The sequence below is a fragment of the Amblyomma mixtum genome, chromosome 10 (genome assembly GCF_055824585.1).
Source record: "Amblyomma mixtum isolate Tamu chromosome 10, ASM5582458v1, whole genome shotgun sequence".
NCBI lineage: Eukaryota > Metazoa > Arthropoda > Arachnida > Ixodida > Ixodidae > Amblyomma > Amblyomma mixtum.
In genome coordinates this window covers 33,000,669-33,021,304 of record NC_143021.1, presented here as the reverse complement: position 1 = coordinate 33,021,304, position 20,636 = coordinate 33,000,669, and the positions used below count along the sequence as shown (strand labels likewise).

The following is a 20,636-nucleotide window of genomic DNA, read 5'->3' as shown; positions in this document are numbered from 1 at the left end:
CGTGGCCCAGTGCATTTAGTTGAAAGTAAACAGCTGCGTTGCTCGAGCCTGCAGAACCGCCATGTGTTGCGAATAGTAAATGCTGCTTAATATAGAACATTACCGGCAAAAAATGAGCAAAACAACTCCTGGCTCAGGAAACGTTTTCGCCGGATATGTAGGGTCGAGGTCAGTTCGCACGTGGAGGTAGCTTTCCAGCTGTATGCCGAGCAGATATAGGCTTGCTCTTACTGTGCTCTGAAGGCGCACCACACTTGGTGTAGTGCGACGAGCGCACGTGTGGCCTGCAGCAAAACACACTACATAAGTGCCCAGACGCCAACAGTGGGGTTATTTTGCTCCCGGCCTAGCAGCTCGGAGCCACTCAAAGAAAGTATCATGAGTGACCTGGTCGATAGAAGCTGCAAACAGTTCTGGATCAATCTGTGGAAGGATGATCAGCCAATCTGGCAGCAGAAGAATGTGACCAAGTAAGTCATACAGTACCGCCCACCATCAACTTCCATACCAATCTTGTAGTATTGGCGGCAGGTAACAGATGGATCTTTTGTTTCAAGTAGTATCTTGGACCACCTAAGCAATACAAATGCCGCGTTGTGCCGCGGAGAAGAGGGGGTTTCAAATAGTTGGGTTACCGGATGGGATAAGGAAGTTCGCGGTGATGAGGTGCCACAGCTTACACAAGACTAGTTTAATTGGAGAGATATTGGACGATTGGAGAGTTCTTTGCCCAGCAGTGGGCGTAGATATATTGATGATAATGGGGATATCTCTGCTATATAAGGGGTCGTGAAGAGCACTGAATTTATTCCGCCAGATGTTTTAATCCTCCGAGACGGGTAATGTGGTGCATTTGCGCTTACGCTGCGTAAACGACTTGTCTCCCGTGAAATGAGTGGTAGTTTACCTAGAGGAGGATGCCATATGGACCGGAACCATTGCTGCGTATTTCGCTTGCTTCGGCTTTTCGCAGTGGCAGACGATGAATATTTCTGATAACTGATCTAAACGCGCAAGTACTCGACTCAAACATTAAATGAAGAAAAATGAGCCACGAAATGCCATCTCACGCTTCAAATTGCAGTATGAATACGCCAATGGTTAGAAAAATAACCTTTGATAACTTCGAACGTGAGGTTCATCATGTTTCGCACCAAATAACTATAAAAAACAGTTATACTGATAGGTAACTGGGGTAAATAGGAAACATATTTCAGAAACAGAAAGTTTAAATGCGAGATCTGCCTCTGCTACCTGGACGATATTGTTGTCTTTTCCGTCGATTTGACCACACATTAAGGCAGGTTTTGACTTACCTGACTGACGCTGGACTGCAGCTGAATCACAAGAACTGCAACTTCGGAGCTCGGCAGTTGACCATCTTGCGGTACATAGTCTCCAAGAAAGGCGTTCTCCCTGACGCGGTCAAGCTCCGTGCTGAGGCGCAATTTCCTGAACCGGTTTAGCTCAAGCAAACTTCGAAGCTTCATAGGTTTTTGTTCCTATTTCCGGCGCTTCCTACGCAATTTTGCGTCCATCATTGCGCCGCTGACGAATCTACTTGGCGGGAACAATGACATATCTCGTTGGTCGGCCGAGTGCGACGAAGCGCTCACTACCGTGCGCAATCTTTTGACTTCGCCGCCAATACTCCGACACTACGAACCAACAGCGCCTACCTAGATCCATACGGATGTGTGTGGCGTTGCCCTCGGAGCTGTCTTGGCCAGCGAAAAGATGGTTTTGAAAAATACGTCGTTGCGTATGCGAGTCGCGTGCTTGCCAAAGCTGAATAGAACTATTCCGTTACGGAGAAGAAATGTTTAGCTATTTTATGGGCGCTTACGAAATTCCGGCCTTATCTATAGGGCCGCCGATCTGACGTCGTCACGGTCCATTATGCGCTTTGCTATTATCCTCATTTAGAGATCCGTCCGGTCGCCTCACTCGGTGGGCTCTTCGCCTTCAAGAGTTTGACATCCGCGTCATCTACCGTTCTTGTCGTAAGCACACGGACGCCGATGCTTTGTCTCGGTCTCCCCTTCCCAGCGATGCTGCCTTCTCCTCGGCGACGGATCCCGTACTTTCGTCTCTTACCATCGCTGATATGCGTGCGGAGCAGCGGAAAGACCCATGGCTTGCGTCCCTCATAGACGCCGTGTCTTCATCACAAAACGTTGCGCCTTCTAGAACTTTACGGCGTCAAGCTCCGCACTTTGCCCTCCGGGACGGCCTTCTATACCGCCGCAACTACATGCCTGATGGTCAGCGGTGGCTTCTCGCGATTCCCCGCCATTTACGATCTGAAATTTGCGCCTCTTACCACGCTGACCCTCAGTGTGCGCACACTGTTGTGCTGAAAGCATTCGAAAGAATTTCTAAGCGTTACTATTGGCGTGGCATGTACCCGATGTTCGAAAATACGTCCGATCTTGCATCGTCTGTCATCGGCGGAAGACATCCGCTCCCCGTATGACCGGCCCCTTGCAGCCACTTCCTTGCCCGGCACGTCCTTTCGTTCACATTGGCGTTGACCTTTACGGCCCGCTGCCCTGTACGACCTCTGGGAACAGTTGGATTATCGTCGGCGTCGACCACCTCACCCGGTATGCCGAGAAAGCCGCCCTTCCTGCTTCTACAAGAAGCGAAGTTGCTAAGTTCCTGCTCCATCATTTTGTTCTTCGCCATGGCGGACCACGCGAGCCTCTGAGTGACAGAGGTCGCGCCTTCCTTTCACATATCGTTGAAGCTTTGCTTACCTGAATGTCGCATCCTACATCGGACTACCACTGGCTACCATCTTCAAACTAACGGGCTGACCGAGTGCTTCAACCGTGCTCTTGGAGAAACGCTAACGATGTACGCCGCAGGTCATAAAACCAAAAGGGACACTGTCCCTCCGTTCGTGACATACGCGTACAACATCGCCACGCAGTCTTTTTTTTTTATTCGAGATCTTTTACCCCTTTCTTCCTTCTTTATAGGCGTGAGCCGTCGTCCACGATGCGCCCGTCTTACCTTATACTCCTGACGCCTGCGAGTGGACGCCCCTCTCCGAAGTCGCAAAGCATGCAGAGGAATGCCGCCAGTTGGCGGGCGCTCTTTTAACTCTGAAGCAGAAGTTATTTGGCGACATTCATTACTTTATAACTGGAATTAATTAAAGATAATTACATCCTATCTAAAAATTTACCGTTTTTTGATATTCCCTGCAGTTGTTCCTGTCATTGAACAATCTTTTATATGTATTATAATTTCGTGTACTTTGGACATTAAGCCCCCTTTCAGTCTCGAGCCCTGGGTCTTTCTGTATGTGTTAAGGCCCCTTCCTGAGCTTTTTTTTACTGGAGCATAAAACAGAACTGAATGATTGGGATAGTGTGGGCTGGGTTTCTTACCAAATCCTTAAAGGATAACGAATTGCGAAGCCAGTGCTGGCCATCACTATTTCAGCAAGGTAGAGTGCACTAAAAGGCCCTATGGGGCAAACATCGCGATTCTGTCAGCCAGCCTCCCTCAATTTCACACAAGCACTTATCATCACTAGATATTTGCAAGGCGTAACACTCCATATGTCTGATATGGTTAAGGTTATGGTTAAGGTTAGGTAGACTGCCCTCTCTTAAGCATTTAAAAATAGCGACTTGAGCCTTGGTCTGCACAAAGAAGTCGAATTCGCTCGAAATTCCGCAGACCGCATTTTTCAAAACTGCGCAGCCAGTCAATCCGTTGTTCTTGATTAACGCAAGAGTTTGGTTATTACAATAAGTTATTGTTCTTATTTGATGGAACTGGGGAAATCGTTTACGCGTCGATTAATTAAGAGAAAAAGTTTGTTACAAAAGGAGCAAAACTCGACGTTGTGTTGTTATGCGAAGGCTTAAATATGCGTAGTAGTTTTATTCTTTGCTTTAAAAGTCCACCCGCGTTTCCCGCTGTTTTGCATCGTCTGTACTGTTTGTATCTAAGTAAAACAGTGAATGCCGACAAATCATCAAGGAAGCTCCGAAGAGACGCTAGAACTGCCGGTGCTGTCAACTGTTTTGGTGTTACCAAAGGCACCCACAAGCAAACAGGAAAGAAAATGACATGATATGAAAGGCAGGAGCAATTCAAAAGGTCTTGACAACATCAGCGCCACAGTCTGCCCGATGGGTTTGAATACCTCTTTCACAACAAATTCGCACATTGGAAGAAGCTCTGTTGTGTCTGGCCCACAGTAGCATTCAATACCAAGTGTTCACGTGCTGTGGTTCGAACAAAATTATATGCCCATTCACACTGCTGAGTTGAAGAGCAACAACGGTGCCTTTGATACAGAGAAAAAAGTTGGCGAGGAATGTAAGAAATTCAAAAATTCAATGTTGATAGGGTACTTGCAGAGACTGGAGGTAAAACTGCGTGGACGAATGGGCCGTGAAAAAAAAAAAACAGTACCGCGGTCGTTATTAATACAGCGAATTTCATTCGAAGAGACTCATAAACATGTTCTTCATGGTAACTTTCTGCGAGCTCATTACAAAAATGAGCAACCTGCTGTTTTGGAAGGGCGCCTAGCTTTGCCCCGCACACTGTTTGGTCTGAATCCATTTCAGCTAGGCCTTTTCTGTTTGGTGATGTTGATGCGAAGAGCGTGAAAAATTAGGCTGTATTTGCGTTTACATATTCGGGAAAAACGTATAATGGCGCTGTTTTTAAAATGAAATACAGAAGTGCAAGATGCCGGGCTAGTTGGTATTGCATAATGAAATAAGTGTCTATTGGTTTTTGCCCCACTCTCGCCTAGTTAAGGACAAGTTAGACAATTCGAAATGTCTCCGACGAAACTCTGTGTGTCTGATCTAGATCACAGACATAGGCCATTTTTTCCCTTCTGCTTATTTAGAACAATTTCAAGCTGGGCGGTGGCCCCGCTTTTGCAGTTTCTTTATTTTATTTTAGCACGATCCCAAGCAGGAAGGAAGATAAGATATACGATACCGTTCACCTTCATATTATGACGTTATAAATGAAGGCGGTAATATGTGTAGGAGAAGTTCAACATAGGCCATATTTATCCCATGACAAGCTGATTGTGAAGGGGGCGTTGGAAGGAAAGCTAAGTGGGCAAGCATATTGCAGCATTGACAAAGAGGACACGTATGTAAGGATACACGTTAAAGACTTTTTGTTAACCGACACGATAAACTTTTACAAGGGCACCTGGTACAAACTTCACGGCTATCGCGTAGTCTTGTTTTAGACAGCTGCACATCGTCTTCAGTGATACTTTGGCGATTTATGAGAACTATTGTGACACACTGAATAAAATTTTACACTTCGCTATCGAAGAATAGCCGTGCAAGGCCTGCATTGAAAAACCAAGCACCGTGAGTTTTCTAAAAGCCTGGAAATAAAGTTAATGTGGGGAAATTGTTGCTCTGAATGGATGCATCGAGGAACAACCTAAACCGTCATGTTACAGGTTGGAGCAAGTTAAACAAAGTACTGTTTGTATAGATTTTACTTGGAGCTTGCATCTCTTGTGCTTCGAATTTTACGCAGGTTCCTGCTAGACAACAAAGACGTAATCTTAGCTGGAAAGGAGAATGCACGCGTGTTCATTCCCCTTTGCGGGAAAGCACACGAATTGAAGTGGTAAGTCTGTTGCGAATTCTCAGGTTCTTGAGGTCACTTCGGAGAATATTGTCACGGAACCAAGGCAGGAGACACCGTTCGCCAGCTGCGCTAACAGAATCAGCCCTCAGGGCGCGTGAGCCAACTCTCACCTCTTTGTCTTCTGATGCCACCCGGGGCCACCTGGTGGCATGCAATATTATGGCTATCTGAAAATTACGGCCACCTTCGCTCGGAGCTAAAAGAAACGTGTTTATATGTATTAAACATAAATGCCAAAAGCAGGCTGAGTTATCTTACGCGCAAACTGTGTATGGCGCATATGGCTAATGTCCAACCGCTGTAGCAATGAGCTCTAATTCGGTGCAAATATAAGTAGGTCAAGGGTATAATTCCCAAAGATTTTTGCTCATTGAATTGTTGCAGGACTCGCTGGCAATACCGTCATCGTGCACACCCTTCGTGTACAGTAGATACCGTCCTCAACCCTCCTTCGTTTTTTGCTGCTGACGTACTGCGCGACTTTTCTTTCCAACGCTGCGAAAGTTAATGTGTCGGACCAGGTCGCCTCTTTGTGCATCCCTGATTATAGTCTCCGGTTAATAGTGTATAGGCTTTTCTTCAAACATACTGGACTGGTAATACTGGCAGTTTAAAGCACATTTTTAAGTAAAGTGCGAATGAACTATTTTAACAGAGACAGTCAAACAAAAAACAGTTGATTTGATTACAAAAATTACGTTAGGATATTCCGGTTAGAAGCGGCTTTATTATGTGCTTCTAGCTAGACCAGCAGGGAACAAAAGAAACCGCGCTGCAAACAACGTGCGACGCGACCGCCCAATGCGCAAATTACTAGCGGAGTGACACATTCACAGTCGTTCCGCCGTTATTGCCTTCTCTTCACTAGCAAAAAAAATTGCTCGGAGTATAACTATGCCTTCTATTTTAGAGACAACAAAATCTGAGAAATGTGTATCGGCTGGCACTAACAAACTAACCTGCATTCGTGATGAACAAAGCGGCAGCGACGCTTAATTTATTTTTCTGGAAATTGCTGTAATGCGTTGGCTTATCAAAATTTCATAATTTATTTTCAGCACACTGCTTATTTATTATTATGCAATTCTATGAATGCTCGAAGAATGCTAGTCTTAGCAGTAATCTTGCGATAAAAAAATACTATGAGCAGTAGAAGACCTAAGGGGAGAAGTTGATAGGACGCACGCTGGCTGCATATTATTAACGTTTCGTAGAAGTTTGACTATTTCGCGGCAAATAACGATTAAAAACCCCTTTGCGGTGAATACATAGCGTATATGATTGATTAAAAACCCAAGTTCCGCATATATTTCTTTCCTCTATATTTTATAACTTGAAGAAAACGCTCGTAATTCACAACTCAGCGTGCGTCCAGTGAACATGCTTTAAGTTCAGCGGCCCTCAGCCTTAATCTTTCAGGGCGAATGCAATGTATGGCTCATCGGCGAGGGAACCCAGAGGCGTTTATCAGCGCTAGTGGTCCTAAGCCGCCAGTGACGTCACCAGGACGTCAGCAGTAGACCATAAGGTAATGACGTCTACAGCAAACAAGAATAAAATTTCTTCCGAAGATGCGGGGAATTGAGCCGGAGATCTTGAGATTGCGAGACATGCACAGAACCCACAGGCCACAGAAACGCGCTGCTTTTTGGCAAATAAAAGCGAACCTAGAGTTTGCGTTTCCTTTAGACCGCATGCTAATGCGTAGGTATGCCATTTAAAAGGATGGAATCTTTATTGAACTGCGGAACAGCGCTCACGATGCGACAATGCTTTCGAATTCAAGAATCTAAGTAGTCTTAAGTCCCCGACGCACTTTTTTTTTATCAAAAGGTGAGGCAAACCGACAAGCCCGCCTTTCGAATAACCTGCTGTCTATATAAGGTAAGGCGCTAGGTTTTTGAGAAAAAAAAATACATTCAGCTTTTTTAATGGTCCGCAGTGAAAGGAAGGCTTCAAAATAGAGTTTTAATCGAGGAATTGAGATTTGAGAACAATGTTTCAGGCTATTTTGACGTAAAAAGAATAAAAAAGTGTTCAAGGTCGGGCTGTTTCCTAGCATAATTTTTTTTTTTTTTTTCAGAATATGCCATGGCCTGTTCTTCTAGAAAAAGTTCCTATCGAATAAGGCATTAAATATAAGAAGGACACCGAATAAAAAAGTTCCTGTGGGTGTTGAGAGCGTCATGAGCGAATTTCGTTTCGTGTATTTGTTTTATTTCTACGCAATCGGGCCTCTGACTTGGCAATGACAGGAGCGGAGAAAGCGACATAGTCTAGAAACACATTCCAGTTAACCACACTAAAACATTTTGAGACTCTGAACAAACGTTATGTAAAAAAAGACCTGCTTCGATTGAAAGCGCTTAAAAACAATGTACATGTAGAGTTGCAGTGATGGTTTCAACTGTTCCCCGCTGTGTGGCGAGCAAAAATAAAGAGCCCGCTCTTCTGCTGAACTAAACTGCAAACCGCTTTTACTTGTAGTTCCAGGCAAATGAAACATAACACAGCGATTATTCCCACGGATATCAGCTATTGTTGAATAGATTTGTCCTCAATAAGTTTATATCTAGCACAACACACTTCTTTTGATAAATTTAAGAAAACAGTGAAAAAATGAGGTTCGCTGCTCGATCACAATAGGCTCTGAACCACATAAATGGCCCGTGTATTTCATTTACAGAGGTGCATAAAGATAAATGAAATTCGCATTCCATGAGGCAGCCACAAACATCTACTATAGCTGTGTGCATGTAATTTTGATCGGTGGCATAGTTATTTTCTGAAAACAATGTAATCTTTCGGCGGGTAAAACAGTCACATATTATTGAGGATAATAGGATGGTTGGCGTTTGCTCTGGTGATAAATCGAACACTCAAGTTCAACATCCACGAGTCAATTTATTAAAAAACTCCATGACTGAACTAAAGCGTTTAGTTAGCGTGTAAAGCTCACTTTTGTGGTTCATTGCACGCGCAGGTTTCTGGACCTCGGTCACAGGGTGATTGGTGTGGAGTTTCTAGAGGAAATCGTGCGCAGTTACTTTGAAGAGAACGACCTGCCCATGGAAGAAACCACGTGCCCCGTTATCGACTGTAAAATTATTCAGGTATGGCGAACAAGCTGCCTTTTTAGCTTTTCGATCTTGGTGCGTACTGTTGCTCTCCCACTGCGCAGTGCCATGCACAGTTCCCTGCGACATAGACATTCGTCGGATCCGGTCATCGTCTGCCGCGTCCCGGATACGACAACTTCCATGGCCCGAATCGCAAACATCTGCTAAATTTAAAACGCCGACTGCGAAATGATATGCAGCACGTAGTTTTACCGGCTTGGCTAAGTACAATTGGAGTTTAGACCGGAATATACAAAAGTGGCACTTAAAAGATTCATTAATAATGACGCCTCTTTCAAGGTTTACATGTATTTGAGAAAGCATGTAGAATATTGGGCAAAGAATTATTGGAGATTTGGTATAAATAAATTTTTTCCCTAACCCACCCTCCGCTCACTAGTGCCGCAGACGTTGAATAAGGCAGGAAGGAGCAGAAACTTACCTGCGTCTGTATACATAGCGCTTCACACCTGTTCCTTAACTGGTGGATGATGCTCTCCATCTTTCACGTATGGGGCAGCTACGGTTCAGGTGCTCCAGTATAACATTATAAGTTACACAGGCAGGTGAACACAGGTGAACGATCCTCCTTTGAACGTCTACCACTGCATAGTAAGCAACAGTTATCGAAGTGGCTTGCCAATGGAGGCCTTCTGGGAGATCACCGCAAGAACCAAATATAGTGCATAGGAGGTCATGATCTCAGATGTAAAGCTGCTGCGCTTGCATGTCATGGTGTAATTGTGAATTTCGGTAAACATTTGCTGTTACTGCCAACTTTTTGGTCTTTGTATCGCTATAATTGCTCTAAAGTATTATATGTAACGACCACTTACATTTCAATGGCGCATGAGTTGCGTACGCTCACTTAATAATTGAATTTCTTGGTTTTTTATTTTCTGCCCAGACTCCCGATCAGCGCCTTCAAGTTTTTGTTTGCAATATTTTCGACTTCAAAAGGTAATTCTTCGGGGTTTTTTTTCCAGTTCACGACAAAGAGTTAAAGAAAGCCAGATGTGAAACAAAGCTTATGCAGGTCTTACCTATGGGAACAATGTGCATTGCTGCGCATCACTGAAGCTGCGCGCGGCCGCCCGCAGCGACCTTTTTCCTCGACAGCCTAAGGGTTCCGTGTAGCACAAAAGCCGGTGCCGGCATCGTTACGCATGAGGGAAAAATTCTGACTGTTCGACCGCTTTTTTTTTTTTTTGCTCTCCCTGTCCTGGCCAGGCGGGCCAGTAATGGAGTCGAGATAATTGAAGGATCAGAGCAAAAACCTCGCTGTCCCCATTCCCTTCCCACGTCCCATTTCCCTTTCCGCTACTTCCCAGGGGAGGTCAGGGGAGCCTCCCCGGGCCCGCTCTCTCGGCTGTGGGTCGCTAATGTAGCATTTTCCCTAATATTTTATTTTTCCACCCACGGGTGGTCAAATTACAACTTGCCTACGGGCCTCCTCTTTTAGTTTGCAATTGGGTTAAGCCTGTTGTGTGTAAACGGTGCAGGCAGGGGCCTATTATTTTTATTTCCTTTTCGGTTGCCCCAACCTATTCAATGTTCGACCGCTTTGTTATGTGACGGGAACATGACCACGCGCGGGAGATTCGAGCATGCCAGAACGGTCACGTAAAGCGCGTCCTCACGCATGGAAATAAAGTTCTAAATATGACAAGAAAGGCAGTATCAAAATGCCGCGATGTCTCAAATTACATCTTCATACAGAATTCATTTGACTTAAAGATAATTTTCAAACTTTTTACTTGCTGAGATGATTCGAACCAACCGTCCATGCTTTGTGAGCCAGATGCGCTACCAACTTGCGCACACCAGGCACGCTTGTACAGTTTTGCGGACCAGCTGGTTTTTTATGTGTGTCGTGTAGTCTTTCACGTAAAGTGGTATTTTACACCTGTATGCTAATCAGGATGCTTGTACTTTGACAGAACCACTGACTCCTATCGTGTCATGCTCTTAAGGCTGATCTTTAGTGTCCCCCTAATTTTTCCAGGCTCTTGGGAATAGCGTCCGGACTGTTACGCTATGTTTGCTAACATGCTTTCTGGCTTCAGCAGGCTGCCAGCCTTCAGGATTCTTTTGCGTTGGAGGCGCGAATAGTTAGAGCTCATTGAAGCACTAACCGCACTGTAGACATATTTCGTTGATTTGGTAATAATGACGGCTGTTTGTAGCCGGAGACAAAGTTTGGCCAGCGAAAAGGCAATATCCGCATTGATTTCTAGATCAAAGGCCAGTGCAGCTCTTTGTGGCAGGTATTATTGTCCTCGTGACGCACGCTGTTGGTTTGTCGGCGGGTTGTTTCCTATTTCTGCGAGACACCTTCCATTCTTCTGGCCTGACTTGTAACAACCACACCGAGGGCCGGTACATATTTCGCGATTTTCTAGCTGATGGGAAGCTATGGAGATTTATAATGCCTTAAATAATTTAGGCCACTGCATCAGTCTGCCTGAAGGCATGGCTGGTCTACTGGACTGTGACCGTTATGTCGAGCGGATGGGGGACTTTAATTGCGTTTGTGATTCGATTGATCGTGACGGTCCTAATATCCGCGGGGATAGCAACAGCGATGTTTTGTCACGGATTACAGATGATGCAGGAATTATCGATGCAGGAGCTCCGTTAAGAAAAGCTTGCTACCACAACGCTGAAGCATTTCATTCACGCTGAACCCATTTTGTTCGAAAGATACTTCAGCTCTGGGACATTTATGGTGAACGAGACTTTCTACCCGACTGGTTTTCCCTATTGATACGAGGTCTATTGTTGCCGTCTTTTTAGTCGTGTTGTTTTTTGTCAAGCTGGTGGACTGCAGCCATTAGCGGTAGTATTTGTCAATAGGCTGTATATAACCCCTTCTGTACATACTTAACCTCGTATACTCTAGGCCATTTTGGAAAAAAAAAAGACTTTCCGTGGCGTATGCCTTGCGTGCTCGCTCAGTACACAGAGGGACTGGGTTTGATCTACAGTGGCGCGAATTTCTATTCTGAAATGGTCATTTTAGTTCAGACGCGCGCTGATGACGCACTCTGCTGAGAGGTTCTGTAGACGCCACTCATGAGTCTAGAAATGCTTTAACATTTAAATACACGCAAAATCTTTGTCGACTATACGTGGGCCTCATCATATGAGAAAGCAATTCTGAGGAATATTTGATGCCTTGTATTCTCTGATGGCCTTCTTACGTTGAACTTCCTCTTGCATAAAGTTGCTAACCATTTAATCTTATGCGTTTGGCAATGGCTTTTCGGATGCTCGTTAAATAAATTGCTTGCCACCTCACTGATGAAACTTGTGGTTCATTTTGTGAAATTGGCCAAGCAACCTGTTTTTGTGTAGGAAACTCTCCATGGAGTACTCATTTAGTGTTACAAGAAAACGGCTTTTAGAGACATCGTTGAATTAGTCTTGCCTGTCCCTGTGAGCCGGTCATTAAACTGTTCTTGACCGGGACTAACTGTATTTAAACCTGCAAAACGAATTCCTGCACAGTCTAGTACGAAAACGTTTGGTTTCAAACTGCCCGTAAAGACAGATCCCGGGAAAGAGAATTTTTCTTCCAAGGGGCGTCTATACTCGCTTATGCAGAATGCCCGCGGCTATTACAGATTTCTGTGGATTTGTTTTTTTCTCACGTTCTGCAGTAAAAGTTTATGAAACATTTGCCATTAGATAACCATAAAATTCTGTTTTTCTCAGTCGAGGGTTATGATGGTATTCAGCAGAATTTCGAAATGCTGTTAGGTTTACATAGCATGTGGTTTCGCTGAAGCGCGGTTCGTCATAGTGTCATTGGTGTCTGAAAAAATCACGAAAATGTTGATGATTCTGTTCTACAAGTTTTTTGCAGACTCTGTCATATATACCTGAGCCTTTCGGTGTAGTGCACAGATTGACAAACTTGGTCAATTTTTCGAGAGGCGAGTTTCCTGCAAACAGACTTGCTCTTACAAGTCGTTCATTCAGCAGCTTTTTGAATGGGATTAACATAAAAAGGGCAAAAATTCATTATCCAGTAGATACCTTGCCCGGCTTCTAGTCGGCAAGACAAAGGTTTAATTCCCACCAATGACACGAAAAACGGTTGCACCCCTACGCTGCTCACTTCGGGCGAAGAATCAACCGAAGCGATTATTTGTAGCGCATTAACGATGTGCCTGTATAGTTAACTCAAAAATGACTAATGGTTATCGCAACGTAGTTTGTCTCCGGAAAGACCAACTCCTAGAAATGGAAATAAACCACTAGAGTACAGCATTTACAAAGTCCAAATAAATGGCTTCGCTACTTATCCCATTCGTTATTACTCAAGCCATCGTATGGATGGCGTCGAAATATAATTCTAACCATGAAGGCGACGTAGTTTTTATACAAACCGATTGATTTTACAGCTGTGTCCGCCTATTCTTGATGGCTTTCAAGTTTTAAGGTTTTCTTCAATACCCCAAACGCGTATACTTAGATGCTATGATTTACAAGAAAGTCCCCAGCTTCATGTGGTAACCAGGTTGCAGTTGAGGAGGATATTACAATATGTTGGCCTCTAGTTTTCCTGGCGTGGTACGGGATGGGGAGATACGAGAAGCGCTGGTTAATACCTTAAACCTAACTCATAGCACTACTCCACGCGAGAGTACGAAAGAAGAAATCTAAGCAATCTCGATCACGCCGACCTTTATTTCTTAGGGAATGCATCGGACCAGTGGACATCGTGTGGGACAGGTCCGGATTCACTGCGATGAAGAAGGAAGACCGTGCAAGGTGAACCGCTTTTTATGGACTTGCTGCGGAGGAAATAGAATGTTCTGTTGGGACTGCTCTGGACACTTTTACTTACGCTGAAAAAAATGCAAGCCACTCGTTAATTATGCTTGTACCGGTAATTATTGCATTTTTGCAGCCTATATTCAGAGAGGAATGCTTTCTCTAGCAGCATAAGAAAGCACCCATTCTCATCCGCATCCCTTCATTTATATGTAACAATGTAGCCCATGATTGATGTGATTCAACTTAACAGCCAAGTGCGGTCTTGATGTTTAAGTTATATGGCAGGATTCGTTTAAAATACCTGGCTCTTACGGGCGATGAGGAATTATATGCACACGTGAAGAGAGTACTTAGACCTGAAGTGACCAAGTTATGAAGAAATGACATGACCAATGATTCTTTTTTATGTTTTGAGAGTAATTTACCGAAAAAGAAAAATTAGGTTAAAAGATTTATTCGCGCCGCTGGAGTTTGGGGAAAATGTATGCAGCGAATTTTGATCTACTGGGTCTTTCAGAAACTAATTATGTTCTTCTGTCGAGAAAATGTGAAAAATCTGGTCGCATTTGTTTAGAACACCAAGCTTCACAAGAGCATTAATGGTTTAAAAAATTTATTTACCATCCGCGGACTCCTGGGAATTTTAGCGCCTATACATAAGTACCTTCCTTTTTTCTTTATTTTTCTTTCCAATTAAAAATTCGCCAACATCAGCAGCACACAAGCCACACTCTGTTTCTACAACAAAGATTGCGCTTTAGTGTACTTTAGGGAAACAGTCCGCCGCGTCAGAGGGGACAAAGTAACAGCCGCAGAGAACACTTCTAGGCTCGCCAGAAACCTTGTTGGCTCATTGTCGGCTTGGAAAAGCAATCTTTTCTTCGAGACTCGGCATTGTGGTGCAATTGAGTCCGGCAGGAATTTCAAAAGCAGCCTGCAACACTGATTTCTGAAAAAAAAAAGATAAAAGTGACATCCAACAAATCAAACGTCGCGCCGCAAAGAGCTAGGTCATGAGTTGCGTCGAAGAGATACCGGAAGTCCTCCATTCGCAAGATGTAGCGTGCAAGCAGTTCTTTTTTCTTTAACAGACGTACCAACTGCAGTTGATGTAGAGCAAATCTGCAACACTGATTTCTGAACAAAAACGATAAAAAGTGACATCCAACAAATCAAACGCCGCGCCACAAAGAGCTAGTTCATGAGTTGCGTCGAAGACATACTGGAAGTCCTCCATTCGCAACATGTAGCGTGCAAACAGTTGTTTTTTTCTTTCACAGATGTACCAACTACAGTTGATGTAGAGCAAATCTATGTAGCTTTGGAATGTGGTAACTTTATACCTGTTATATAGCAATTCGCGATTTTGGCGTGTTGTTGGGACGCGGGTCCGCATTCGCCTACCGGCAGGAGCAATGACGAGCAGACGGGTAGTTTAAAGGAAAAAGACCAAGAAAAAGTATATTCACATGTTTACATCGTGCAGCAGCGAAATACACGCTACATGCCAAGAGGCATCAAAATGGAGAATGCCGCGAACAAAGCAGGCAGGAGCTCCTGAATACAGTCTTGAGCACAAATTCCCGCCCTTGTCGTTCGATCCGGAAGGCCTGTATTTTTGGACGCTATCTTTGGGAGCGTCCCAGTAGCTGATTGGCCCAAACTTCTAGCTTGAGAGAACTATGCCCTCTCTCTCCATTTCTCGCTCTTGGGTCTCCAGCGTCAGCGATGACGTACATGCTCGCAGAGACACACGCCACAGATTGGGAGGAAAGGGTGGTCACTTCCAGACCTATGTATCCGCTCTTTGTCAGGCTGAGGCGGATGAGCCTGGCTTACTGAATTTCATGAAGGACTCTATGATCACATATCATGATCTAACCAATCATTTTAAACTAGAGAAGAGAGCTTTCTCCCCCCTCGACAGAAGCCTGACTAACAAACAAGAGATTACGTGGCGTTGTCTACAGACGAGATCGATACGCACCCCATCACTCCCCGCGCACATTTATCCGGGTTTATACAACCCAAACTCTAAACGTTGTGGCCAACGAGCCAACTACGATCACATCCTGTGGGATTGTAAAATAGAGCCACCTTCGGGTGATCTAGTTATCGCTCCTTCTCTCGAGCGGTGGGTGAGCGTGCTGGCTAGCTTTGATCCCAGAACGCAAGTTTTGGCGGTGGAGTGCGCTGACAAAGTCGTCGAGGGTATTTTCAACCACTTAACGCGACCTCTTAGCAAGCTCTTTCCGGCGAATAAAATGTTTTAAAATAAATACACTTCAGCTGTTTATGGCACAGTCGAAGGGCTGATTGATGACCGTCTTGGAAGCCTCGAAAGGAATGAGAAGGAAAGCGGTGCATCTACTCAGAGGGGGAGAAGACGAACGACTAAGCTAGTCGGCGAGAGGCTCCGATAGGGCCTTGAAGACGTTCGCCAGCGTGGACATGGGACTGCTCCGACTGTGCGCGTCTTGCTTCCCAGTTAAGGTACTGAGCGAACATACCGCGCTTCTCGAAGAGAAATATCCGTATCCGGCTATCTGTCCATTCATAGTTGTAGTCAATTTAACTTCACCTGTGCAAAAGAAAAGCACATTAAGGAGTCATAACAACTGAAGTTAATCAAAGCAAGCAGAGATTATGAAGCCATGCCAAGCAACATCCAAAAAACAAAACCAAAGAGCATGAGGAATATCAAAAAAATTCACGAACGGCCCTGAAAAGCACCCCGATCAAGTTAACCTACCTCAATGCTCGTTAACGCATTTGACGGCTCGCTCCAAATTATGCGAAAACCTGCCTATATGAGGTAGCGCTACTGGTCTTGGCAACTTCGCTGTCCAGCCCCAGCATCTTCCCGCAAATTCTTACTGAACGCTCTCACAACTACAGAAATTTAACGCGCGCTCTGGCGATCACGTGACTGAGAAATCCAACGCTTGACTGCCTACGAATCTGTACCTGGAAGTAATCCCCATGGTATTGAAAGCATGACTTCATCACGACTGACCCCATGCTGGTTGCCGCAATGCCATCTTTAACAAGCTTGGAATGATTAGACCAGTTATCGAATAGCGGCTTGACATTCCTCTGCACTGGTCCCTAGGCTGAAGAACACAGGATTTCCCAGTCACGTCATTGCCAGAGCGTGTGATAAAATGCTAAAAAAGGTGGAGCCTTTCTGTTAGGATTTTAAGTAACAGGCTGAAGCTACACACCGACTTGCGAAAAGACCAGTAGGGCTACCTGATAGACGTAGCGAGCCGTCCAGCACGTTAACCAGCATTGAGTTCGATTTAATCGGGACGGTTGTCTAAGGCCATTCAGTATTTCGATTTGCTGTGAGCTTTTTGGTGATTTTGTGTTTAGAAGTGTTGCTTGGCATGGCTATATAATATCTGCTTCAATAAACTTGAGTTGCGAGTCTTTACTTATCCTGTCTTCATGTCCTTGCCTTTCGGGCTGGCAAATTGAAAACGATGCCGTACCAACTTATCAAGATGTTTATTCTTATACTACTAGTGCTAGTAGTATGCCACTTTATTTGGGACCAACGCTTAGGCGTCTACTCAGTCGAGTACAGCCTGCACGAACAGTCTCTGATCGTCTTTAACTTCAGCAAGCCAGTCCAGCCAAGTCGCGACAGGGAAGGAGGAGGTCGAAAATAAACCCGATTGTAGAGTAACCCGGCAGTAGAAAAAGCAGCGGCAGCGGTTGGCGCAAAAGGCAGAGCAGTTGGGGCATCAAGAATCGCGACGGATTTTATGCAGATAAAGCCGTGCAGGCGTGAAAGGGTCTTGAGCTGTACCTGTTGAAGGTCGTAGGCATCCCGAACAAAAAGACGAGGATGAGGGTAAGGGTGAAGCTCGCGATCAACGCGAATAGCATTCTATGACTCTTTGATGACGGCACGAAAGAGCACTCCCATCCTACCTTCCGATTGTCTGGGCCAGTCGACCAGCAGAAACCGGATATGAGTTTCAAAGGCAAGCTGCTTAGAAAACTCGTTGTCCTCAAGCTCCGACTGCACAGGGGTAGCACGGCAGAATACGGGGCAAAGCTGCAGAGAAGAAAGTGTGGCGTCGAGTTCCGTAGAGAGATCAGGTGGGAGTGTTTTAGACTGAATGGCACGAACGGTCCCCGGGTGTCAGTGTAGATGGCATAATGAGGCAGAGCTCGGAGAGAATGACAACGTTGAGTAGCGTCAATGGTAGATAGGACATCAAGCAAGATATCGCACGGTGGTCGCAGGAACGGGCAACTAAAGTGAGCGCAAACGGATAGAAATTGGTTATGGTTTATGGGGGTTTAATGACCCAAAGTGACTCAGGCTATGAGGGCGCCGTAGTAAAGGGCTCCGGAAATTTCAACCACCTGGGGTTCTTTAACGTGCACTGACATCGCACAGTACACGGGCCTCTAGAATTTCACCTCCTTCGAAATTCGGCCGCCGCAACCGGGATCGAACCTCCATCTTACGGGTCAGCAGCCGAGCATCGTAACCACTCTGCCACCGCGGCGGGGCCCAGTAATCCATAATCCGCGTGAGCAAAGCAAGCCAAGCCTCCGACATAATCCGAGAAATCCTCCGAAAAAGCCTCCGACAAAGCCTCCGATACTTCCAACAATATCACTCGGGCGTATACTTTTTAGTGCGCGCTAGTTTTTAGTGGTTTTTACTACAGTACACGGGCCTCTGGAATTTCGCCTCCATAGAAATTTCGGGTCAGCAGTCGAGCGCCATAACCACTGAGCCACCTCTGCAGCTGCAAGGGGTAGAAGAGGAGGATGACAGAGGAACCGTGTCCCGGAGCCGCGAGGAGCCACGTAAGAGGCATTGGTGTATGCCACTGGAGGAGTATCGCAGGGTGGCTGCGATAAGAGGGAGCTCAATGTCATCAGACACCTTTCACGAACAGAGAGATATCGTCGAGAAGAGGAAGTATTCAGAGGTTAGAAATATAGGGAAGCGTGGGCGTAGGAAGAGGGGCCATCTGGATGAGGTAAACAGTAGCCGGGTTGAGCAACTAGTGCACATGACTTCTACTGTAAAGACGAACCGCTTTTTTGTAGTGCTGAACAGAAAAGAGAGTGCTAAGAGGTTGGAAGAGACCAACGGAATAAAGTTCACAGGTGGAGGTAGGAATGCGCGGTGACGAAGGGCCACCTTATAGAGGCCAAGGAGAGCTGTGTCCCATCAGCTTGATCTGGGTGAATGTGAAATATGGTATGAAAGAAAGTAACTTGATAAGGACCATTTCGCGAGCCAGTGAATAGCCGTGCGCTTCTCGCAGTTCGAGAGACTGCCTCACGACGCGGCGAAGTAGGTGATAGAGCGACAGTTGGAAACAGCCGTATGAAGACCCCATATATCCTTGGCAGCTTGCAGAGGCATGCCAAGAACGCTGCACCGAGAAGCACTGGATACTGGGGAGCCAGCCAGGATAAGGAAGATCAGTGAGTGGTGAGGTCGTTATTAGGCAGCGTGTTTTAGAAACATAGTTCGGGCTTGTCGGATGCGGGAGAGCGGTCTCTCTGGTTTCGAAAATAGCAGGTTATATCCGTGTGCTCTTGGAGGCTGTCCTGCACATGATTAGAAGGGCACTGCGAGCATAAGTGTTATTTTATTAGCATAGATGTTGAAAAAATCTGGAAATAATGACAGGTTAAACGCAAGCAGACCGGTGAATACTTAGAAGGGTATGTGAAAGAACGGCACTCTGAGAGGTACCACAGGTGAGACGATGAGGCGTAGAAGAGAAGTGCAATATCCGGAGAAGTGCCTAATGAATAGAAATGAAAGCTCGGATGCATACTGCTTCTCACAAGATGTTTAAAGCACTTCGAAAGGTAGAGCTCTATTGCCCAATCAGGATAGCGCTCACTACATGACTGTGTCCCTACGAGCTTGTCGCCCCACCACGTTGCGACAGGTGGCTTCATTTATGTGAAAGAAGGCGTACTAGCAGTTAGCTTCGTTCTTTCTCTAGTAGGTGGCGGTTCATTTCTTTTTATTAATTCATTTGTTTGTATTGGGCAGGTAGACGCCAGTTCCAAAGGGACTGCCTCAGTTTTTTTGTCACCACCTGTTCGTATCAGTTCCTCAGTTGTCACGTCACAGTTTTATTCAATGTACCGGTCATGTGGATATGAATTTATTTACTCTAGCGTGATCACTGCACTACTAAGGTGGGTCGAATGCAGGCCGTGGCAGCCGAATGTCGATGGTGGCGAAATGCAAAGGAAGCCCATACGCTTGGCGGAAGTCAACGCACACGCGGTCGAAATTAATCCGCAGAGCTGCACTACGGCGTCTGCGCGATCTCGTCTGAGATGATGTCGTTCTCATTTACAGTACTCTCACTGCTACAGAGCTGAGCGCTCTCGAAATATAAGGAATCACGTTCGCACTTTAACGAGGCTCAACTCATCGTCATCATCAGAAATACATTCAGCATTGCTGGTTGTGTCGTCCTCCAGTTTGTTAACAATAGCGGGTCCTTGGTCAACAACATCGGCGATGATGTGGTCCAGTTTTCTCACCACATATTCACTGATAATATGCTTGCACTTGCATGATGCCTTATCAAAGCAGAGGCTCCACGATTTGGAGCCTCGGGGGGGGGGGGGGGGGGGGGGGTTGCAGTAAAGCATGAAAGACAGTCTGAGGTGAGGTGGATGAAGATAGAAGGCGCCACCACCAGGTAAGACTGAAGGGACGAAGAACATGCCGAGGGGTACGAGTGCGAGGTCGCGGCGAACGGTGGTAGAAGTGAGCAGGGTGAAAGGTCTTGTTTAAAGGGCGTGGTGGCCAGGAATGTTGATGCAGCAGCAAATTTTCTGGTGTGCATGACCTTCCCAGGGGCGTCAAGTACATTCATGAGAAAGCCTGCATACTGTAAGCGTAGCGTCAATGTTTCCGTCCATCTGGAAATGGTTACACGACTTAGGATAAGTACGTCGCGATTTCACGACACTTCCATATTGACGAACTTGGTGCAAGAAAACTGGTAAGTAAAATTATTAAGCTTAGCATTAAGTGTGGGCAAAAACAGGCACGTGAAGTTT

The 20,636-nt window shown here is 45.5% G+C and overlaps 1 protein-coding gene across 1 annotated transcript in view; it reads left to right on the top strand.

The window, feature by feature from the left end:
* The first annotated feature begins 333 nt into the window (after positions 1-333).
* Positions 334-20,636, top strand: part of LOC149325559 (thiopurine S-methyltransferase-like) — a 28,343-nt gene continuing 8,040 nt past the window's right edge. The window contains exons 1-5 of the mRNA XM_089562645.1: positions 334-470; positions 5,545-5,637; positions 8,642-8,771; positions 9,685-9,737; positions 13,482-13,556. Coding sequence (XP_089418771.1) covers positions 379-470; positions 5,545-5,637; positions 8,642-8,771; positions 9,685-9,737; positions 13,482-13,556 — 443 coding nt within the window. The 5' untranslated portion in view covers positions 334-378. The remainder of the gene's footprint in view (positions 471-5,544; positions 5,638-8,641; positions 8,772-9,684; positions 9,738-13,481; positions 13,557-20,636) is intronic.